This window comes from Labrus mixtus, chromosome 3 (genome assembly GCF_963584025.1).
Source record: "Labrus mixtus chromosome 3, fLabMix1.1, whole genome shotgun sequence".
NCBI lineage: Eukaryota > Metazoa > Chordata > Actinopteri > Labriformes > Labridae > Labrus > Labrus mixtus.
This window is the reverse complement of record NC_083614.1, coordinates 34202501-34227534: the sequence shown is the minus strand read 5'-3', so window position 1 is coordinate 34227534 and position 25034 is coordinate 34202501. Positions and strand designations below refer to the sequence as shown.

At 42.9% G+C, this 25034-nt stretch overlaps 1 protein-coding gene, 1 long non-coding RNA gene and 1 pseudogene across 2 annotated transcripts in view; 2 read left to right on the top strand and 1 right to left on the bottom strand.

The window, feature by feature from the left end:
• Window positions 1-4372, bottom strand: part of LOC132971916 (nuclear factor 1 A-type-like) — a 47562-nt gene extending 43190 nt beyond the window's left edge. Inside the window, exon 1 of the mRNA XM_061034699.1 lies at window positions 4219-4372. Coding sequence (XP_060890682.1) covers window positions 4219-4314 — 96 coding nt within the window. The 5' untranslated portion in view covers window positions 4315-4372. The remainder of the gene's footprint in view (window positions 1-4218) is intronic.
• Window positions 1-25034, top strand: part of LOC132971921 (uncharacterized) — an 85527-nt gene that overhangs the window by 45376 nt on the left and 15117 nt on the right. The gene's annotated exons all lie outside the window — the stretch shown is intronic.
• On the top strand, window positions 13776-16211 carry LOC132971903 (tripartite motif-containing protein 16-like; annotated as a pseudogene).

Sequence of the window (25034 nt, the reverse complement as noted above, 5' to 3'; positions counted from 1 at the left end):
ACATCAGAGCGTTATTAAACACTGATAAATGATTCTGAGCTCAGAGTGAAACACCTCCTACCCTTCTGGTTCTGTCTTTTGTTTTTAACATGTTTACCCTAAGACGTGTCAGACAGACATTTGAGGGTCAAACGGGACAGAATTTGAGATTTAGAAAATGCTCCCTTTCATGACCTCAGCGTCTGCAGCGTTCACACACAAATATTATAATTTAATTAAATTACATGCAAACGACCGCAGTGAGCATTCAGCTCTATTTCAACTTCAGCAATGTGTTTAGAATTATTGTAATGTGCAGAGTGTGTGTGTGTGTGTGTGTGTGTGTCAGTGTGTGTGTGTGTGTGTGTCAGTGTGTGTGTGTGTGTGTGTGTGTGTCAGTGTGTGTGTGTGTGTGTGGGCGAGAGAAAGGGAGAGAGAGTCAGGGGCCACTCGCTGACTGACAAATGGATTATGGGGCCATCACTTGTAGTGCCGCAGAAATCCCATCAACCCCTGTGGTGCACACACACACACAACACGCTGCACTCACACAGTCACACACACACACACACACACACACACACACACACACACACACACACACACAGACAGACAGACAGACACACACACACACACACACACATACACACACACACACACACACACACACACACACACACACACATACACACACACACACACACAGACAGACACACACACACACACACAGTAGAAGAAGCAGGGTCCATTATTCCTCTCTCTCTCTCTGTCAATAATCAGCTGTTTTTTTTGTCGACCTTTTTCTACATTTTGTTTATTTTTAAAAACATTTTCAGGACGTTTTTTAAAAATTAATTTTTAATTATTTTGTCTCCGTTTTGACACCGAGCTCAGAGTGGATGAGCTCCACGCTGATCACACGCTATCTGATGTGACTCTTATGACTTCCTGTGTCGTTTTTATTTTTTTATACATAAAAATACTTTGAATCTAAATTATTTCGAGGCTCAAGTCGAGCTCAGAGACGTCTTCCTCCTCTGGTTTTTGTTTAATGTGTTTTTTTTAACTCCATGCCGCTGCGTTAAATGTAAATACTAAAACGAGCCGAGCGTGGTCACCGTGGTGACGCTGTTGCAGAAGAGTCGCTCAGGGTCGATCTAAACGAACTGGCATCGTCTCAGATAGGATTATAACGTGTAAATAATTTGTAGTATAATTGTTGTGGATGTTTGGCGATGCAGAGAAGCGGGGAAACACACGGGGGGATTAATAAATACGTAAATGTCAGAACAGCACTGATGGGTAAAAACAGAACAAATGTACAGAAATGCAGGAAGTCATATTTTAGATTTTTTAAAATGAAAATGTGGATCACAATGTTTTTCTTTTTCAAAATAAAAGCACAGTGATGTAAGACTATTTCTTTATGTGAAATGTAATTTTTTTTGTTTTTCAGAATAAAAGCACAGTGAAATCAACGTGACAAGGTGTAAAAATTTGAACTTTGACGGATCTTTTTGCCCGGGCTCTGTTTTTAAAAAGACGTTTTTAAACTCAACCAGTTTTTTTTGTGGTTAATTAAAGGCTAAATTAAAATAATAATATGTTTAATGTTTTATTTTTTTAAGCCTAATTTAATTTTCACGTCTTTTAATTTGAAGGAGCTTAAATTAAATCATTCAGAAGAACAAACTTCTCATGAATTTAATAACCAAAGACATAAAATTAAATCTTTAAACATCCGTTTTATTCTTTTTATTAATCAGAGGAAATATTTAAATATGAAAAGATTAAAAAGCTCTAAATTAAAACGTGGCGTGCGTCTCTGAAACGAGCCGACAGGAATGACCACAGCAGCTTTTAAAAACGCTGCAGCCGATAATCCTCTTTGTGCTTTTTAGCCTCTTTAACCTTTTCTGCTGCTGACGGTGACGCCCGGCCCGGTCCCGCTCCGACGCCTTCCAGTCCCTCTAATTACCCCGCCGCCGCTCAGCATGGACGCCTTAACCACACGGATAAAAGTGTTTAAAACCGGTTCAAATATTTACAATAAAACGGATGAAATGTTTGATTTTTAACAGAGAGAAAATATATTTTTATTTTGTTTCAGGAAAATTCAGAACGAAGATTTTAACGTTCAGACTCCACAAATATTACGATTTTTAAATTCATATAAAATATAAATTAGAGCCCAACAGCTTTTTAATCTGTTTAAATAATTTTAAATGTAAATTATGTTTTAGTGTAAACATGAAAGAAACGTCTTCAAAGTTTCCTTTTTTTCTCTCAATGCTCAGACACTTAAATTAACATTTAATTTATAAAATTCAAACAAAGCTTTGTCGTCTTCAAAAACAAAACGGCGTGCTTCATTTTAGACGCTGAGGCGTTAAAATCCACATATTTTTAAAAACACCACCATCAATAAAAACAATCCTGTAAAACACACAGAGTATAAATGTGAATAATTTGGTCCAAATAATTTAAAATATTTAAAGAGATGGTCGGGATTCAGAGACGTTAAAAATCTGCAGACTTTAATTCAACAACTCGTTTAGTTTCAACCTGATGGTTACCATAACAACAGAGTCACTTTGTCACCGCAAGTCGATGCTTTACAAAATAATTATTTGTAAAACTTAAATTCAAACAAATACAATTTTAACATTTTACTGAACCGGAGAATTATTTCATCCAACGACAGCCGAACACACCACGACTCTTCAAATAAATCAAAAAATCTGCAGATTAAAAACATCAGCTCAATTAATAAAAACGCCCAAAAATGTAATGTCAGAGCCTCGCACACGAGACCAGGACATAAACTCCTCTGCCCACCGGCCGGGCCACACACACACACACACACACACACACACACACACACACACACACACACACACACACACACACACACACACACAGACAGACACACACACAGACACACACACACACACACACACACACACACACACACTTGGACCCTCAGCAGGAGGTCGGCAGAGTAAAAGAAAAACCTTCATCATTGTGATAATCTGTGAGCAGCCCGCCGCTGTCCTGCTGCTGCTGCAGGACCGGACAGTGAAAGTGTGTGTGTGTGCGTGTGTGTGTGTGTGTTTGTTCGGGGGACGGGGGTTGGTTTTGGTTTGACTGAGAGGAATTCACAAAGTTCACAGTCGTGTTACGGAGAGGATAAAGCCGCCTTTGTCTCATTAGCAACACAACTCCTCTGACTCTGAAGAGGAACCTGCAGCGCCAAAACTCTGCACCTGAACGCACCATGCAGAGCGTCCCGGCCGTGGCGTGCTGAGCCGTGCGGGGCCGAGCAGGGCCGAGCGGGGCCGGGTGGTGCTACAGTGTTAAATGTGAGGCTGGCAGTAATAATGAGCCGTCCTCTAATGAACTCCTCCAGCTCTTTCATGTCTCTGCCTCATTTGAACGACTCGGCCACAAAAGACTATTGTGAGCCACCAAAAACTTCCCCCGGACCCCCTCCTCGCCTCTCAGCGGAGTCACCAAACGGCCCCCGTCTGCCTGCCAGCTTCTCCCTCGCTCACTCGGACTAAACCCCTCTTTTTTCCCCCGCTCCTCTTTTTTTTTCTCACAGCCACCACAGCAGCGGTGACGGGGGGTGTCAAAGGTCTGCTGGCCTCGCTGACCACGACAAGCTGCTCGATGCGGCCCGAGCACCCCGCCGCGTCCCGGGGACACTGCCTGCCGTGCCGGGCACAGGGGGTGTTAGCTCCCTGGTGCGCTGTAATTGCCACAGCGGCGGCGATGTGTCAGAGCCGGGGAGCCGAGCGCGATGTTCAGCTCTCAAACACAAAGCCGGACTTTCTGTGTTTTCACAAAAAGTTTCCTCTTAATTAGACGCAACAAGAGAGAAAGAGAGAGAGAGAGAGAGAGCGGGAGGGCGAGGAGGGGAGGCTCAGCCGCACGACAGCGAAAACCCCCGGCCGCGGCGACAGACTTGAGCTGGCACCCGTCCGCTAACGGGACACCGCGGAGAGAAAAGGGAGGGAGGGAGACGGGACGCTGACAGATAAAAAAACAACAAACAGTCCGACAAATCCAAGAGCTTTTTTTGGGGGGGAATAAAAACAGAAAGCGGCAAATTTCAGAAATAAGAAGAAGAAGAAGAAGAGAGCGAGCAGGAGGAGGAGGGAAGGTTCTTCTTTTGGTTGAAGAAAAAAGAGAGGAAGGAGAAGAAAGAGAAAAAAAAAAGAAATTGTGCCAACTTACCATCCACCAGGTCCTGGCTGAGATGTCGTAGCAGAGCTGCCATTTGATGGATCCTTCCGAGGTTTTCCCTGCCATTACGCTGTCAGCAAGCTTCATCTGATGCGAGCGCGCTCACCGGAGATAAGACACCTAATTGAGAAAACATTTGCACTGGCATGTTGGGCAACATGTAGCCCGCTCCATACCATATGGAATCATGGGTAAAAAAAAAAAAAAAAAAAAAAAAAAAAAAGGCTCCTTGACAATGAACCAATCTCATGCAGACCCCGTGGCAAGGTGAGCGGCAGTCATCTGCTCAGAGAGAGAGAGAACACACACCCCCTCACACACTCACACACACACACAGCCGAGCAGAATGATGAGCCTTTTTTCCGCATCGCTGTGCACCTCGGGTCGCTTCTCTCCCCCCCTACCCCTCCTCGTTTTTTTTTTTTTTTTTCCCTCCTCGGGTATAATTAGGGCTTGATCTTCGTTATCGCCATCGCCATCCTCATCGTCAACAAGAAAAAGAAAAAGAAGAAGAAGAAGACTACACGGGCCCGACTGAACTGACTCCAAACAACTTGTTCCTCTTTTTTATGGTGACTTTAATGGGACGGAGGCAGGTAGAGGGAGAGGGAGAGAGAGAGAGAGAGAGGAGGGGGGAGAGAGAAAGAGAGAGAGGGCAGAGGGCTGAAGCTGCACGGGGCGATCCAGTCCTCCGTCCGGACACATGGAACTGCTTACACACTATCATGCTATGTTTTGTTTTGGTTTTTTTTTTTCCTCCCATCCATCCAACCATCCTTCCTTCCTCTCTCTCTCTCTCTCTCCCTCCCTCAGCCCTCCATCCCTTCCTTCCTTCCTTCCTTCCTTCAGAGTGTTTTGGCATAAATACCTCCAGACCGAAAAGGAGCGTCCCGCCGCAGCCCGGCGAGGAGAGCGAGACCTCGCACGCTGACCGCCGTCCACCTGGACAACACCCGTAAGTCTGTTTCAACTTCACCGACGGGTCTGTAGACGCAGGAGAGAGAGAGAGAGAGAGAGGGGCGAGTTAGAGAGTGAGAAAAGTGAGAATGATTCAAAGAGTTTTTGAAGTGCAGGAAAGTCGGAGGCATGAGGAAGACTCATTAATTAAAATTAAAGAGCGTGAGCTTGAACGTGTTCGAGCAGAGCATTTTTAACAACATCTGTGGACAGAAATATCGTATTTAGTGCCATTTTTAAAAAGCTTTATAAATGTGTTAAATCGATTATTTACACGCTATGAGTCAGTTTCATTTGTAGTAGAACAGAGAATCTGCGTCTGAAAACTGTTTTACCGTCATGTAAAATAAAAGTTAGGAGAGGTTTTTAAAAAAGTCTTTAAGTGAGTCATAGATCTATAGATATTAGAGTTTCCCTCTCTCTCTGTTCACACCGTCTTAGAGGCATCCAATCAGGCGGACGGGGAGGAAAAGAACGACGGGGGCAAAGTTCAGAGAGACACGAGGAGATCAGATCTTAATCCCACAAATCATCTGAAAAGATTCATATTAATTTTCTGCACATTTTTCTCTTTTTTCCAAATGTTTAATAAAAAAGGAGTTTATCGGCCGAGAGGAAAACTGAGAGCTGATTCCTTCTAATGTCTTTTAACTGACATTTTAAATGTCTTTTTTTTCATTTTAAAAAGTCACTTTTAAGCTGCTGCCCTCTGCTTAGACATTCCTCCAGGTTTAATAATCCTCTCTCTCTGTTTCTGTCAGACTTTTAGAAAGTGCTAAATGAGACGGAGAGACTGATGTTGTTTTTATTCTGGACTTGATTTAATAACATTCATCGTTTTATGATTGTTAGGAAAAACCTCTTGAGACGTGTCATCTCGTTTTCAGGTCCTAGAAAATGTTAAAAAAAAACATGTAGAGAAAAACAGAGAAGACGTTTGACAGAACGAGTAACAAAAACATAAAAGAAGAGAGAGAAAACAACAGAGAAGTAAACAGTTAATATAGACGCCTATGAGAAGGCGTGCAGAGTCCGGGGAGCGTCCTCTCTCAGGTCAAATATAAACACAGACGGGATAATAATATTACAGTTGTTATGGAGAGTTGATGAAGATGTTTCTGAGAGGAGGACGAGGCGTTCTAAAACAGTTGAAGCGTATCTTCACAGGTGAATCTAACAGAGATTTAAACGTAAAGATGTTGAGACTTCTGGAACTGAAAAAAAAAAGAGCTGGCTGTTGAGTGTTTTTTCTTTTTTTAACGTCTGCAGCCTGAGACGAATCTCTCACTTTGTGGGGCGATAAAGTTCATCTTGGTCTCGACTCTGAATCGCCTCGTTGTTTAAAATGTGTTTCATAAATACATTTTATTTTATTTTATCTTTGTTCTCTCTCTCGTCGAGGTTTTGATAAAAGCCCTCAGTGGGTTTCTACCTCGCCTCGCTCCACATGTGATTTATTTTTCTGTCTGACTTTTATTCCAACAACATCGTGCAAAATCAACTTCAACTAATCTAGACATGAATATATTTCACAGGAAGTCGAACCAATTGCATCCCTTTAAAAATGATAAGAAGAAGAAACCTTAAGGCACTTCACACTAAATCGACTGTCGCTCTCTTAAACACCATCCATCGTTTCTCTCTCAGTGGAAATTTAAATTTGAACTCTAATTTCCCTGTCGAGCTGAACTCATCAGGAAGCATTTTTACAAACACGTGTAAAGCTCCAGACTTGGGTAAAACATGCTCCAAAAAGCATAAAACATGAACACAGTTTCTTGTTTTAATATTTATATTTTATGTGTCTTTATACGTTCAGAAACCAAACTCTGAGATGAAGAATATTCATGTTTTTGTATTTTTTACAGATGTGATAATTAAAGGGTTTTTTTATTCTGAGTTTATCTGCACTTCATTGCTGTTCAGTGTTATTCACAGCATTTCTTCTTCATGGGTTCAAAATGTTAAATTCACACTGTTTTCTTTCCTCTTAAATGTTTGTGGAAATGTAATTTAAATGTTTGCTGCATGTTCCCGGCTGTAAAAGCTGCCGTCCCGTTTCTGCAGCAAACCACAAAAAAAAAAAAAAATGTTTGTTTAGTTTTTGAAAAAGCTTCATAGGACAATTTGTGGTTTTCCGTTTTTTGTACGGACACAGAAGCATGAGACTCTTTGAAACCTCAGAGCGGAGTGATGGAGTATTTACAGTCTCATTATTTGTCTGTTGTTGTTTCAGGAGGGGGAAGTTGTCGAGGCTCGTCTGAAGCAGCAGCGGCGTCCCATCGTGTCGCACATCAACAAACATGTGCTCGGACCTGTGAGATCATTTCACTGTCTGTTAGTGTCGGGGTGAAGGGAGGGGGGGCGGGGGGTGGAGGGGGTAATAAAGGGCTCGGAGGGAGGCGCGGGGGGTCTGTGAAGCTCAGGTTCCTAATCAGAGGGGGAATACCTGAACCAGAGCAGAGCCGCCATCAAACAGTTCTCCCATTGTGGCGGGCCAAACGGAGGAATGCGATTCAGCCGGAGATACGGAGGGATGTTCGGGTTGTTGGGGGGTAAGGTACACCGGGCCAGGAGGTGGGGGGGGGGGGGGGGGAGGGGGAGGAGGTGGGATACTGCACCGTATGTGCCGATGTCTTCCAATGAAACGCAGTGAGTGAGTTTACAAGGACCTGAGTTTCCTGGTTCTGATCATATTCAGGATCTGGATGCAAACAGAGAAACCTGGTTCTTCATGTCCCTGTCGACGTGATAAATACTCGTTTCCTGCTTTATGATTACTGCGTCTTATTTGTGCAGGCCTGTGGTGTTTTACATTTTCAACACAAACCGCCGAAAATTTTGAACTCTAACAAAAACGTCACCACTTGAAGACTCGGTCAGTGTTTAGATGCTTTCTCCTTCTAAACTTTAAATTCATATTTAATTCTCCTTCTTCATCGCCTCAGGAGGTAGACGCTCTAGTTGTTGCCGCCATGTTTGTTTTGCTGATACATCACATGTGCTGTGTCAGCGCCAAGCCCCCCAGGAAGTGCGCCGACCGTTGAAGCTAATTTGACATGGTGGCCGAACCTGGTACTGCAGCGTCACATGACACCATTGGGCCCTACAAGGCTTTTCCCTACAAGCGTCCATTGGGTAAGAGACTTCCTTAAATCAGCGGATACATTTTTTTAGATACATCAACTTCCCGATACAAACCCTTGAAAAACCCTTTTTAAGATCATTACGTCCTAAAAGTTTCTATGGGCCCAGTAACGTGGAAGATCCGGGTACTTAAGTACAAGTCGGACTTTTTAGCTTCAAGCGTCACTTAGCAGCTTTCACAGTAATGAACGAGGCTCCGCCTATAATGCTGTATCCGTTCTATGATACATCCCTGGCCTTCAAAGGCTGGAGGTAAAGGTGTCTAAATGCCACAGTATCCCGTTTCCTTTCAGAGTTCCCTGATCCCAAACCCTGATCAGAACCGGGACACTCGAGTCCACGTAAACACACTAAATGAATTACGAGGTCACAAAATGTCTCCACAGAAACCTGATTTCCACAAAATAAAAAATCTTTGACACAAGTCTGCGTGATGAATTTGTCACTTTATTCGATACGATTATTGAGAAAAAGTTTGTGGTTGAAGATATCTGGATTTCAAAGCTTTTTGAACTTTGAGCTTTAATGTCTGACCATCGAATAACAGCTGAGCGGGACGGTTCAACATTAACACTTTTATCAGAGCCCAAAAGATCAATCGGCCGGTATTAGCATATCACTGATATTACTAGATTTAAAAATCACATATCGGTTGGGCCCCTAACTTGAATGCTGACTCTCAGCGAAGCTTACTAAACGTTTTACCTTTACATTGTTAGAAAGCCTGAGGATTAGTTTTCCTTTGCACATTGTGTTTCATACTCAGGATAGGTGGGGAATCACTCGATGCATCGCAACAGATTTATTCATTTAAAGAATCCACACATTTTTAATTGGCATAAATCCAATTGGTGAACAATGGATCCAAACAAACGAACAAGATCTGCACACCACGGAGCTCCCGTTTAAAAGATTTATTGAAAAGCGACGTTCAAGTCTGAGGAAGAGCATGTTGACCTGAATTGTCGCTTGTCAGTAAATCTTTGTAACGGGAGCTCCATGGCGTCCGGATGTTGTTTGTTTCTTTTTCAATGTCACATTGCTAACATCTCTTTTTTATCGTTTACATGCTAATATCAGCATTAAGATCATTTAAACCATTATCTGAAAACCAATCGTTTGTGTCGCTAACCTGATGGACCATCTTCCCGCTGTTTAGGGGTTAAAGGTCATCTCTCTCTTCTTCCTACGTTTCCTCTCCATCTTCAGCTTTCACTGTCAATCGAGACAACAAAAACAGCTGTTAGAAAATTTTCACAGCATCTAAATGAAGCTAGCTAACGTGAGTTTAGCTTAAAAGAATGTTCACGCCACTTTGGTGAAGCTAGCTAACATGAATGAAGCTAAAAACAATGTTCACGCCACCTTAATGAAGCTAGCTAATGTGAATTAAGTATAATGTTCACACCATTTATATTAAGCTAGCTAACATGAATTTAGCTTAAAACAATGTTCACGCCACTTAAATGAAGCTAGCTAACGTGAATTAAGCTAACGTGTGTCTCCGACACACTCGTAGCTCGTTGTCACCTATGAAGTAACGACGTTACGACAGGTTTATTTCCGTAGCCACACTGTTGAGCTCTTTTAAGATAATAAATAAACTAACCAACATGTCGGTTGTTCATGTTGACACTTCATGGGATTTTAACTTTTTAACTAAACTGTTAGCTGACACAAATTTAACTGTTCAAACTAAGGCTGATTTAAAATACAGTTTAAGCTGCTAAAATAAAAGTTAATTAACCTGAACAAAACTGTTACGATCAAAAAATGAACATTTAGCTAAAAAAACTCAACAATTTAGGAAACCAAGTAAAATATAGCCAAGAATTTAACAACTGTCGACATTAATCATCAGTTAATGTGATTTTAGTTCAAATACTGAACAAAAATGTTGATGTTGATTTTATCTAATCTTTAATACTGCTAGCAGTTAGCTTAGCAAACTACACTGTAGCCTAACTGTTACTTAAATCATAAATCTATAGACTTTAACTAAGGTGTTTAAAGTCTTCACTGAAAGAAACCAAGTCAAAGTAAACTAAAGTATATTGTGCCAGCTGACACATTAGCCGTTAGCTAACTGAGCTGAACACTTAAATCTATATAAACAAACATCTCACCTGAACTATAATGTTTTAAAAACCAGGTGAGGTGAGTTTCATTTTTCATGAGCAAGGTCTTTTCCCGCCGCCGCGTTTCAAAGCCTCAACGGCCGGGAAAAAAGCAAGGGGCCCGTATCGTTTGGGCAAAGTACCCGGATGGGTTGCTCTCATGAATGGCTGCTGCTTGGAGCCTCTGGCCCGGTGCCCTGAAGCCACGCCCCCTCAAGCTTTGTGAGCTTCTAGTTAACAAAATAAAAGCTCAGGTCCTGTCCGCTATTTTGTTGCTACTTTGTTGTTTTTGAACTACAGGGTTACAATAAAACAATGAACACTTTAAATATGTATAAATGTCTAAAAGATGAATACTGATTATAAACAGATTAGATTACACACACATATAAACAATATTAAACGTACAATGTCTACAATTTTATTAAAACTTTACATTTAAATATCTAAATTAATTGATATAATTTATATATGTTGAGTACTTAAATTTCCGCAAATATTTCCGACAGTTATCAAAGCCAGAGAAATCTTTTTTGTTTAAACTAACACCAGGCTAGTAAAGGGGACTGCGTGCACTAAATTGGGAAGAGCTTTTTTTTATTTTACGGTAAATAAAAGAAGAAGAAGAAAAATATATACTTTATAGATCCTACGAGGGGAAATTCAATTTTACACACAGGGTCTGAAATTAACTTTTTGACTCACCAGCCGAGGTGGAAGGTAGATGAAAAAATTCACCAGCCAAAATAACAAATTGTATTTTTGTGTCAGATACACGTCTGTTACAATACAGTGAAGGTATTATGTTCAGTTGAATCAATCACAGATTTAAGTCACATATATGATCATTTGATCAGATCAGGAAATTGAGAAATTGTAAAAAGTAAATATGATGGCCTTTATTTTTTAAATAGGCAGTAATTCCCAGACAATTTCCAGACTCTCCGCTTCCCAACCCGAGTCTGATTTTATTGAGAGGGAATTCAAATGCATAGAGGACCATTCAGGTGCTTGTTGCTACTGGCAACACTTATTAACATGAAGTTAGTTAACATAAGTAAAAAAAAAAGGGACATAAAACACTTCTGTTAGTTTGTGATATATTTATTTTTTATAATGGAGTCGTGCAAAAAATGGCAAAAAAGTTTTGATTTCAAAATAATATATCGTTTATATTATATTATTATTATATTCATTTTTTAAAGGGTGAAAATAAACTTTATTGATAACATGTAAACATATTTTCCTGTTTTTGTTGCTGCAGTTTTTTTTCACATCTTTTTCATTTTGCAGTGATGATTGAAGAGACATTTATTAGATTTAAATGAATTGATGACATCCAGCACGTACACAGTGATCTCCTACACTTCTGATATGTGAACCAGAGCTCTAAGATTGGAGGTGAGTGAGTTTATTGAAGCCTAGACGTGTAGAATAAATGTAACATGCTGCTGTGAAGAAATGAGGACACAAGCTGTAACACATGCCTGTCATTACCTTGGCTCCCAGTAGGAGGCAGTGTTGTGTTTCTGGGGTTTTATCTCACATTTTTAGTTGATTTCATCAGGACAGATGTTCCTTTTTGTTTTCACTCTCACTTCTGACTTCTTGTCTTATTGCACCAAAAGGTTTTTACTCACCTGCCGTCTGTCTGTGACCGACACCTGCTGCTCTCTCTCGCTCTCTCTCTCTCTCTCTCTCTCTCTCTCTCTCATCCTGTTGGGATTAAAATAAAGACTTGGTGGTGAAAAGTGTGACTCATTTGTGTTCTTTGCACAGAAATAAAAAAAAGTCCTGGTGAAGATGGGAGACCAAAGAAATAATTCTTCACAGGAGCTCCTTTGTTTTTTGTGCAGGCGTTTATTTATCTTCATAAACAGTGAGCTGTGTTTGTAATGCGTCCACAAGCTTCGTCCACTTTTATACTTTATAATAATTAAATAAAAACTTTATTTGAGCAGAGAGGACCCACTGAGACCGAGGTCTCCCCTGCAGCAGTACAAATAAAAACAGAACAATTATAAACACAGTTCATAACAGAGACACTGAAACACGTTCATACACCACCATCAGACTGTGTCGTCCCTCAACCACCATCATCGGCCTGCTCCGACCTCCACCTCAGCATCAAGAGTGTGTATGTGACTTTCTGTGTTTCTGCAGCCAGCCCATAGTGGATTCTTGAGGAACTGCAGGATTTTACACTTCAGCATCGGCTTCATTTGTCAACACCAGAGGATGATGCTTGGTCAGCACCTGTGCTCTGCCTTTGGTCACTTCCTGTCAGCACCTCTGGTCACTTCCTGTCAGCACCTGTGTGGCCGATCAGACTTAAAGCTGTTTGTTTCCACTTCCTGTCGTTGTTTCCTCCTCTCTCCTCGCTCGTGTTGTTTGTAAATAACACAAACTGGAGGTTTTTATCAGGTTCATTAATAACCAGGATTGTATTATCTGACCTTTTCCCATTATGTCATCATGAACGACCTGATAGCTTTAATCCTTGTTGGATAACTTTGGAACGATCGGGCCCTGATGATAAATGTCGGACTGTAAGAACATGGAAGTGTTGGGAGGAGGGATGCAGATATTTTAACATTTAAATGGTGTGTGTGTTAAATGGTGAGTTTAATACAGACCTTTGACCTTTGACTTGGTAACTATAATCATTCTTCCTCAGTTTGCTGGTTTATAACTGCCCTGCTCCTACTTGATGTGTGTATAACTACCTCCCTTTACGGCTTGTATTTGTCACATCTGTATGTAGATGACAGTACTCCAAGTTAAAGACTATTACAGGAGTTGTTACGACAGCGTTATGTTTACGGCACTAGACTGCTTTACGACAGACAGAACATGCTTTTGCACTGCGTTATTTTCTCTCCTGAAAATGGAGCTGTATGTTGATCACCTACAATAAACCTGTGTGGTAAAAGTAACTCGACCCTCGATCATTCTACAATATTTAGAAGTTTTGTACCTCCTTATACTGAGAGTATACTTTACTTGATGTTTTTATTCAACCCTGCTTTTATTTTGAAATAAAGTGAGTGTGACACCTTTTCTAAAATCTGAAAGGAGAAGTGTTTTTAAAAGAGAAATGTTCTCTGTTGTAAACAAGTATCTCTCTCAAACCGCTCCTCTTCCTGGAATGAATCGTAGTTCGATCAGCCCTCCCTCTTCTTCCTGCTCTCAAACACAGCCTGCTGCACTCTGTCCTCATACTTCATGGTTCCCTCCCCTTTAGAGCTACAGTTTGAGGATGGGTGTAACCAACAACACGTGCACAGTCACATGCACAGACACATGCTTTGTAGATCAGAGGTGAAACTTGTTTTCCGTTATGAGGAAGTGAATCTCAGACAGTCGTTGTTACCGAGAGGAGAAATGGCGCAGAAAGGAGTTCAGCTGGACCGGGAAACCTTCTCTTGTTCGATCTGTCTGGAGCTCCTGAAGGATCCGGGGACTCTTACCTGTGGACACAGCTACTGCATGAAGTGTATTAATAGCCACTGGGATACAGAGGATGAGAAGACAGTCTACAGCTGCCCTCAGTGTAGACAGACCTTCACAGCGAGGCCTGACCTGAGGAAAAACACCATGTTGGCAGATTTAGTGGAGGAGCTGAAGAAGACTGGACTCCAAGCTGCTCCTGCTGATCACTGCTATGCTGGATCTGAAGATGTGGCCTGTGATGTCTGCACCAGGAGAAAACTGAAAGCCTGTAAGTCCTGTCTGCAGTGTCTGGCCTCTTACTGTGAGAAACACCTCCAGCCTCATTATGAAGCAGCTCCATTAAAGAAACACAAGCTGGTGGAGCCCTCCAAGAAGCTCCAGGAGAACGTCTGCTCTCGTCATGATGAGGTGATGAAGATGTTCTGTCGTACTGATCAGCAGTCTATCTGTTATCTCTGCCCTGTGGATGAACACAAAGGTCATGACACAGTCTCAGCTGCAGCAGAAAGGAGCGAGAAGCAGAGAGAGCTGGAGGTGAGTCAACAAAACATCCAGCAGAGAATCCAGGACAGAGAGAAAGATGTGAAGCTGCTCCAACAGGAGGTGGAGGCTATCAATGGCTCCGCTGATAAAACAGTGGGGAACAGTGAGAAGATGTTCACTGAGCTGATCCGTCTCATGGAGAAAAGACGCTCTGATGTGAAGCAGCAGGTCAGATCCCAGCAGCAAACTGAAGTGAGTCGAGTCAGAGAGCTTCAGGAGAAGCTGGAGCAGGAGATCACTGAGCTGAAGAGGAGAGACGCTGAGATGAAGAAGCTGTCACACACACAGGACCACAACCAGTTTCTACACGACTACCCCTCACTGTCACCACTCAGTGAATCTACACACTCATCCAGCATCAAGATCCGTCCTCTGAGGTACTTTGAGGACGTGACAGCGGCTGTGTCAGAAGTCAGAGATAAACTACAGGACGTCCTGAGAGAGAAATGGACAAACATCTCACAGACAGTGACTGAAGTAGATGTTTTACTGTCAGAACCAGAACCCAAGACCAGAGCTGAGTTCTTAAAATATTCATGTGACATCACACTGGATCCGAACACAGCTGTTATTATCTGATGTGAACAGAAAAATAACATTAACGGATCAGACCAATCCTTATTCTAGTCACCCAGACAGATTCACTCATTTGTTTCAGGTCCTGAGTAGAGAGAGTCTGACTGGACGTTGTTACTGGGAGGTGGAGAGGAGAGGAATAGTTTCTGTAGCAGTCACATACAAGAATATCAGCAGAGCAGGGAGTTCGAATGAGAGTGCATTTGGATGTAATGACAAATCTTGGGCGTTAGATTGTGACAACAACAGTTATAACTTTTGGTACAACAATGTCAGGACTCCTGTCTCAGGTCCTCAGTCCTCCACAGTAGGAGTGTACCTGGATCACAGAGCAGGTATTCTGTCCTTCTACAGCATCTCTAAAACCATGACTCTCCTCCACAGAGTCCAGACCACATTCACTCAGCCTCTACATGCTGGACTCTGGCTTTACAGGTGTGTTGGAGACTCTGCTGAGTTGTGTAAACTGAAATAGACAGAAGTCATTAAAAAGACAGATGTTTAACTTGTTGTGTTTTAAATCTTCAACTTGATTTTTATCCACGCTCGTTGCTGAGATCTGATCGCGGTCACCTGTCAATCAAACTTTATGGGCGGTACTTTGACCTCTTCTCGTCTGTTCTGTAAATGTTTGAGTGTCTTTAAGTGACACTCCTTCCTGTGTCTGTTTAGCCGTGGACTCTTTCACTGCTCAGGATGACTTTTGTTCACCTGAACTGACATTTCTCTGAGTGATAAATATCAACTTCTCTCCGCTCTGGATGTTTGATTATTTGTTTTCATACATTTATATTTTCTGTTGTTTCTGTTCTGATTCAGGAGTCTGAAGAGAGAGAGAGAGAGAGAGAGCAGCAAACTTTTCTTTCATGCTGATTTTCTCTTCTCACCACTTTGTACATTTGTAGAAAATCTATAAAATCACACTTAAAGAAATGAGTTAGTCAGAATAAATGTTGTTGTTCATATTCAAAGTGATGTAAAAAAGTCCTCTGAGGTGTTTTAAAAATGTAATCCTCCTGATTAAATCAATAAGGAGATAAATCATTGTTTTCTGTGAGTGGAGATTCTGATCAAACAAAGTGATTGTGTGGATGAAGTGAATGTGTTCATGAAATGATTGAACACACTTTACTGATTTGATGTGTGAACAAACTGAAGTTTCTCATCCTGAATAAACTCACATGAACTAAATGTTCTCTTCTGGTCTTTATTGCAAACTATGGAAGCCCATAGTGTTAGAGCTCAACAGTGAGGTGAGTAAAAATCTCCTTCATTCTCTCCGACAGTGGATTTGATTTTTGGCTGTAACATAATAAGGTATACTGAACTCGAGCTACCCCAGTATGAAACAATCTCTTTATAATATCTTTAATATCTCTTTGAAAAAAACTTCACAACCCATGACCCATGAGTGTCACAGCCACGTCTCTGATTGGCTGAGCTTGCTGTTACCAAGGCAATGTCTCCCGCCCCCTCGGCGCTGTATGTGAACAGAGAAGTTTCGCTAGCATGCTAGCTAGTAGGTTGGCTAACACAAAAAGTACTAATAACTTTGACATGCCGCAGTGAATGTAGTTTATAATTTCAACAACACAAACTACAAGATAGTGCAACACTAACATTAACAGTATAAACATGATTACAACGACTAAAGTTACTTTTAAGAAGAAGGGATCTCATTCGCAATGTATTGTGGGATGTGTAGTTCCTTGACTCCGGACAAAAATTATATCTTGTACCTTTGCCTTTTCATCCATTTTTTAACACCGTTTTGGTGCCAAATTAAATGTAATATAGTCATGAGTATTGGGGTAGCTGGCTGTCTTGGTTCCAGGCGTCAATCTCTTAATATAAGCTCTCTCAGAACGCTCCGTTTTGGTGTGTGTGTCTCTTTAAAACCCTTTGACTTGCATTGTAACCACGCGGTTGACCTTTCTTCCGCCGCCATATGGCTGTATTTAAAACTCTGAAAACCTATCTTTGGCTGTTTATCCTCATTCACCTCATTGAATAGTGTATGTAACACAGATTATGTCCAATAGGTGGCGCTGCTGTACATAATTATCATCTTCTTAAAACTTTGGAAAATACCGGGAGTGACTCTGCGCTGCACAGCTCCTCAGAAATCTCACAGAATAAGAGGAAACATCCGGGTAAAAAAAACATTTATAGACCCTCTAACAATCATATTTTAGTTGAAGGAAATAAATTTGACAACAAAATATATATCTACGATTCCTCACAAAACATGGGTCGACCGCTCGGTTGAGATGCCAGTCTACGCAAACGGCCTGGCTCAAGTCACTCATTTCTTATTTTGTTCACCTTTTCTAACCATTGCTACTCATTCAGTTTGTTAAATAAATTAAAGGTTATTTTAACAAGTTCTTCTCTCTGTGATGTTTATATATGAAAAAACTAAACATTTTGTTGCAGAAATGAAAGAAATCCATTCATGCCCAAAGGAACCCTGAACAGGCAACCAGCTGGTTGACCTGCATATCTGCTTCCTGATTGGGTAATCTGAAAAATATAACCTGAAATGTTGCTTAATGAAGAGGCAGCAACACAATTTTTCCAACAAATAATATTTTGCAAATGGATTTCTTAGTGTGGAAGTCAAAAGGGTTAAAAAGTTACTTTACGTTGACTACCTTTATTGTTTCAGCTCCAGCTGGAGGTTAATCTGAGTGAAGTGGTCTGTCAGGTTTCTGCTGCAGGAATAGAAAAAATACAAAGAAGAAAAACATGGAGTCTCTTCTTCCAAATCAAAAAGTTTCCCGTTTAAAATAAAGCCACACACGCGTCATGTCTGCAGCAACACCAGTGTCCTCAGAACGTGTTTGTCCTGACTGTAACAACTATTTATGTAGCGTCTTAATATTTCCCTGACTTATTATATATTTATAAATCCATTTAAAAATGTACACAAACAGATTCAAACAAAGTCAAACTGGATCCCGTCAGCAGAGCGAGCACCGACACGTTTCTCCAATTTATCCCTCAAATCCAATAAGTCTCCTGAATATGTGCTTATTCTGCTTCCTTCCTCTCACGCAGCACGGAGAGAAGAAAAGACCTGATTGTCAACATCTGTTCTCCCTTTGCCTCGCTCTTTGTGCAGCACGCCGGCGCCCCTGGGCGTCACAGCAGCAGCAGCACCCTGCCACCCAGTGCTGCCCCGTCCCGCTGGCTGAAGCTCAGTGAAGCCAAAGTGTCCATATGAAGACACGTTAACGGGGACGTCCACACCAGCTGTCCCTCCACCGCCACAGTCGCCACATCAGCCATATTAAATGACCTCCTGTGCACTCGCCTTGTTCACGCCGTCTCCCGTGGATTCTCCCTCTTGTTCTCCTCTCATTTGAAAATGTTTATCACTGCAGCATCTGCACTTGCAGAACATTAGAGGGCTCGCTCAAACGGAGCGCTCGACTAAAGCCAGGAGGGCTGTGTTTGTTTTTGTGCATTCCCCCCCCCCCCCCGTCCTGATTGCTGTCAGATGATTTTCTGTTCCAGGTGTTTGAGAGAAACACACACATCCTGCTTTATCTCTGCTGCTGTCATCCTTTAACGTCTTATACTCAGGCTGAAGTGTAAATAGGCCAAATGATTTTACAGCCCACAACATTAACACATCCTCATTTGTGTACCGCTTTTCCTGTTCGGGGTCGCGGGGGTCAGCCTGTCTCGCCCCATGACAGCTACGATCGACGTCAGAGTCAGCAGTTAACCTAACGAGCATGTGTTTGGACTGTGGGAGGAAGACGGAGAACCAGGAGAGAACCCACACATGGAGAACATGCAGACTCCTCACAGAGAGACTCCTGACAGACGGGGATTCAAACCAGGAACCTCCTCACAGAGAGACTCCTGACAGATGGGGATTCAAACCAGGAACCTCCTCACAGAGAGACTCCTGACAGACGGGGATTCAAACCAGGAACCTCCACACAGAGAGACTCCTGACAGACGGGGATTCAAACCAGGAACCTCCTCACAGAGAGACTCCTGACAGATGGGGATTCAAACCAGGAACCTCCACACAGAGAGACTCCTGACAGACGGGGATTCAAACCAGGAACCTCCTCACAGAGAGACTCCTGAAGGACGGGGATTCAAACCAGGAACCTCCTCACACAGAGACTCCTGAAGGACGGGGATTCAAACCAGGAACCTCCTCACAGAGAGACTCCTGAAGGACGGGGATTCAAACCAGGAACCTCCTCACACAGAGACTCCTGAAGGACGGGGATTCAAACCAGGAACCTCCTCACAGAGAGACTCCTGAAGGACGGGGATTCAAACCAGGAACCTCCTCACAGAGAGACTCCCGTCAGACGGGGATTCAGACTCGCTGTGAGGCGACAGCGCTAACCACTGCACCACCGACAAATTGTGGCTTTAGAGGGAGCACAGAGGGGAGGGGGGCGGGGGGTTTGGTGCAGACGGATCACTGAGGGAATGCTACTTTCAAAATCATGCTAGTTTTAGAAAATGAGCAACCCTGCCTTTAAAATAGGGTTTGTGTTTCAGGACAAATATCATCACTCCAGGTGTGGAGATTCATGTCGGCATAGCGATGTAGTTCATGGTCCCATCACCTGGAAACGTCTCTTCAGCGTGTGGATGCTTAATGTGACGACTCTAGGCTGAAATCACCAGATTCTCCTCGCTGCTCGGCCCTGGTACAAAAGTATAATTTGAGTCGGAGATCCTCTGCAAGGCAAACAACATCATCTGGTGTTTTTCTCACTGTTTTCTTTCTGCTACATTGAATATTCCAGCCTTTAAAGGTCAAAAAACATGAAAAAATAAAATGATTATCTTCAAATCATGGCTTAACAGTACTTTGGAGAGAAATGCCCCCGATGTACAGATGTTTCCCATGTGCCCTGAACGCAGCATGATGAGGACAGTAACAAGGAGCTGCTGGACACGTGCGCTGCCGATTAGAAACACACTGCTGATGATGGAAGCATGTGGTTTACGGAGCAGAAGAAACAAATCAGAGAACATAATGACTTCATTGTTCTCCTGCAGAGAGACAAACACATCTGTGACAGCCGCACACGCCGTCGCCGCCGCTCAGCGGCAACACCACAAAACTGAAACTATGAAACTAAAACAAACCAGAAATGAGCCGCTGGAAGGATTGACTGAATGAAGACAGTTTTATTAATGAATAAACATCAGAAATATCTTTTTGTTGTTCATCAGGGGAGGATACTAAAAGCTGAAGAATAGTTTAGTCATTGATTAAAAAAAAGCATTAAAGAAAACTACGGCACGTTGGAGAGTCTTCAGGAGGCTTCTGGGTCCTAAATGTGTTGCCGGATTTTCCACATTGCATCAGTTAAATATACAACTGAGAACAAACTGAAGTGTGGTGCTTTTATTTTGAAGGTTGTCAAACTGAAGTGTGGTGCTTTTATTTTGAAGGCGGACAAACTGAAGTGTGGTGCTTTTATTTTGAAGGCGAACAAACTGAAGTGTGGTGCTTTTATTTTGAAGGCAGACAAACTGAAGTGTGGTGCTTTTATTTTGAAGGTGAACAAACTGAAGTGTGGTGCTTTTATTTTGAAGGTGAACAAACTGAAGTGTGGTGCTTTGATTTTGAAGGTTGTCAAACTGAAGTGTGGTGCTTTTATTTTGAAGGCTGGACAAACTGAAGTGTGGTGCTTTTATTTTGAAGGTGGACAAACTGAAGTGTGGTGCTTTTATTTTGAAGGTGGTCAAACTGAAGTGTGGTGCTTTTATTTTGAAGGCGGACAAACTGAAGTGTGGTGCTTTTATTTTGAAGGTGGACAAACTGAAGTGTGGTGCTTTTATTTTGAAGGTGGTCAAACTGAAGTGTGGTGCTTTTATTTTGAAGGCGGACAAACTGAAGTGTGGTGCTTTTATTTTGAAGGTGGTCAAACTGAAGTGTGGTGCTTTTATTTTGAAGGTTGTCAAACTGAAGTGTGGTGCTTTTATATTGAAGGTGGACAGATTGAAGTGTGGTGCTTTTATTTTGAAGGCTGGACAAACTGAAGTGTGGCGCTTTTATTTTGAAGGCTGGACAAGGTGAAGTGTGGTGCTTTGTGTTGACGAGCTGTTGACTCAAATCAAAACACTCGTCAATAAACGGCTCGCTAAAGAGACCACGGCGGTTTATGAACCAGGAAGTGAACTTTATCACCTTTGGCCTTCACCTGTCCCTGATAGATGATGTGTTTCTCTATCAACCAATAGGAAAGCGAGGTTTTTTTCAGCGCTGGTCCAATGGGAGCTCTGAGGAGAAACTGTCACTGCAGAGACTCTGTGGAATAAAGGGAAACCTCTGAGGTTAATTTATTCTGCTGGAGAGTCTCCACACACCAGAGCTGACACCGTCACTGTACGAGCAGCTGCTACCTATACGAGAGAGAGTGTGTGTGTGTGTGTGTGTGTGTGTGTGTGTGTGTGTGTGTGTGTGTGTGTGTGTTGTTCAAACATATTGAATGGTGAACGTAGAAGCAGCCACAGAGCCCAAAGGACCAGCAGACAACATGGAACAGGAGTGTGTGTGTGTGTGTGTGTGTGTGTGTGTGTGTGTGTGTGTGTGTGTGTGTGTGTGTGTAGCGTTTTGAGCGTTAGCCATGAGCACCATCTGCCTCTGCGTCCCTCAGAGGCAGCATGTTCGGTCAGAGCGCTCGTCAGTGAGTTTGGATGCGGTTGTGAAGCTCGGCTCGCCGTGTTCAGAAGATGTTCGACTTTTTTTTTTTTTTATCCATCCGCAAACACTCAGAAACAGACGACGTGCTTCAGCCTGAACATTTATCTGCCGCTCTGCACATCAGGGATAAAATTCCTATCAACATAAAATCAAATTAAAGTTGATTTGTTTTATTGGTGAGATGTGATGTTTGCAGCTTTTCTCTGGATGTCTGATGAGAACTTTAACTATGGGAATCAAACCGTCTCATTACTGCTCACAAGCAAATGTCAAGTTTCATAACTCGCAACATTCAAAGCACAAATAAATGCAGATGGGTTTGTATCTGTAAATCTGTATCTGTGCAGCAACTTTCACTGCAGGCTGAGAGCTCAACTAGCGTACTGTAGCTAGTAGGAGTGCAAACGCCACAAAGCCAAAACAGATATATATATCGAACCCCCGACCTTCCTGTTGAGAGATGACCGACTCTACCACTGAACCACAGCCGCCCAAGTTATATAGGTATACATTGGAGTTGTTAGATGGAAAGCACCACTAAGCACAAGTGGTGGAAGAAATTGTCCTCGAGCTGTGATCACCTGTGTCCTGCATTGTTGTGTTAGCATGCTAATGTTAGCGCTCTTTAGTTAGCTCGTAGCTTCACATTGCTGTGTTAGCATGCTAATTTTAGCTTGTAGCTTCACATTGTTGTGTTACCATGCTAATGTTAGTGCTCTTTAGTTAGCTCGTAGCTTCACATTGCTGTGTTACCATGCTAATGTTAGCGCTCTTTAGTTAGCTCGTAGCTTCACATTGCTGTGTTACCATGCTAATGTTAGCGCTCTTTAGTTAGCTTGAAGCTTCACATTGTTGTTTTACCATGCTAATGTTAGCGCTCTTTAGTTAGCTCGTAGCTTCACATTGCTGTGTTAGCATGCTAATGTTAGCGCTCTTTAGTTAGCTCGTAGCTTCACATTGCTGTGTTAGCATGCTAATGTTAGCGCTCTTTAGTTAACTTGTACCTTCACATTAGCTCTGTCCAGCATTGTTGTGTTAGCATGCTAATGTTAGCGCTCTTTAGTTAGCTTGTAGCTTCACATTGCTGTGTTAGCATGCTAATGTTAGCGCTCTTTAGTTAGCTCGTAGCTTCACATTTCACAGTTTAGTTTGATCCTACTCGATATCTGTGTAGGTAAAAAGACACAGACTTGAGGTCTCATTTATAAAAGAGTGCGTAGAATCCATACTAAAAATGTATGTGCGCCAAAAACCCGGAAATGGCGTGCGCACAAAATGATTCAGATTTATGAAACCGTTCGTACGCACACCTGCACACAATGTTCCCTTTATAAATCACGATCCACCTGGAAATGTGCGCACGTAGATTAGTCCCATGTTCCGCCCTCTACACGCCCACAATCAACCAGAAACGCTCAACGCAAAGCAGCTCGTGAATGAACATGCATACAAATGAGGGGGCGGAGCTAAGGTTTCCAGCCCTGGATCGCGGCCAAACCCGGAAGTTTAGACAAAGAAACGAAAGTTTCTGACCCAGAAACGGAGGAGTTTGTGAATGAAGTGAAGGATAAAATGGACATATGGATAGTTTACTGCAGCAGGAGGATCACAAACTGAAGAACAATCAGAGTGAGACACCACGTCGCTGCTGCATTCACCCAATCAGAGAGAGACACCACGTCGCTGCTGCATTCACCCAATCAGAGACTGACACCACGTCGCTGCTGCATTCACCCAATCAGAGAGAGACACCACGTCGCTGCTGCATTCACCCAATCAGAGAGTGACACCACGTCGCTGCTGCATTCACCCAATCAGAGAGAGACACCACGTCGCTGCTGCATTCACCCAATCAGAGAGAGACACCACGTCGCTGCTGCATTCACCCAATCAGAGAGAGACACCACGTCGCTGCTGCATTCACCCAATCAGAGAGAGACACCACGTCGCTGCTGCATTCACCCAATCAGAGAGAGACACCACGTCGCTGCTGCATTCACCCAATCAGAGAGTGACACCACGTCGCTGCTGCATTCACCCAATCAGAGAGAGACACCACGTCGCTGCTGCATTCACCCAATCAGAGAGAGACACCACGTCGCTGCTGCATTCACCCAATCAGAGAGAGACACCACGTCGCTGCTGCATTCACCCAATCAGAGAGAGACACCACGTCGCTGCTGCATTCACCCAATCAGAGAGAGACACCACGTCGCTGCTGCATTCACCCAATCAGAGAGAGACACCACGTCGCTGCTGCATTCACCCAATCAGAGAGAGACACCACGTCGCTGCTGCATTCACCCAATCAGAGAGAGACACCACGTCGCTGCTGCATTCACCCAATCAGAGAGAGACACCACGTCGCTGCTGCATTCACCCAATCAGAGAGAGACACCACGTCGCTGCTGCATTCACCCAATCAGAGAGTGACACCACGTCGCTGCTGCATTCACCCAATCAGAGAGTGACACCACGTCGCTGCTGCATTCACCCAATCAGAGAGAGACACCACGTCGCTGCTGCATTCACCCAATCAGAGAGAGACACCACGTCGCTGCTGCATTCACCCAATCAGAGAGAGACACCACGTCGCTGCTGCATTCACCCAATCAGAGAGAGACACCACGTCGCTGCTGCATTCACCCAATCAGAGAGAGACACCACGTCGCTGCTGCATTCACCCAATCAGAGAGAGACACCACGTCGCTGCTGCATTCACCCAATCAGAGAGAGACACCACGTCGCTGCTGCATTCACCCAATCAGAGAGAGACACCACGTCGCTGCTGCATTCACCCAATCAGAGAGAGACACCACGTCGCTGCTGCATTCACCCTGTCCTCCTACAGCGCCAAAACATCCAGCGTTCATCATTACGCACGAGAATATCTCCAATGTTTACATGTTTACATGTTAACAGGACCCACACTGACTTCTTCATATTGTCAGAGTGCTCACGTCAGTCAGCAGTCTCCCTCACTCTATCATATTAGTGATCAAAAGTTTGATCAACGAACAAAAACGTTTGATTGTTGGTCCTTTTTTTCGTGGTAAACTCCGTCTGCTCTGTGACTCATTATGAGGATATATAGACCTAATGATCGTTTCACAGATGACCTGACTTAATGTCCACACTTGAATTATTTACAGAATAAATACGTGCAGCTGATGAAGATGAGCTGAGTCTGGAGAAGGTGAAATGTGTGAAGCCACCGCCGTGTCTCTGTGCGTCTTGACGCAGTCATCTTTATGAAAACTAAAAATCACTTGATGATAAATGCTCAATATTTAAATATATTAATGCAAACTGGAGGC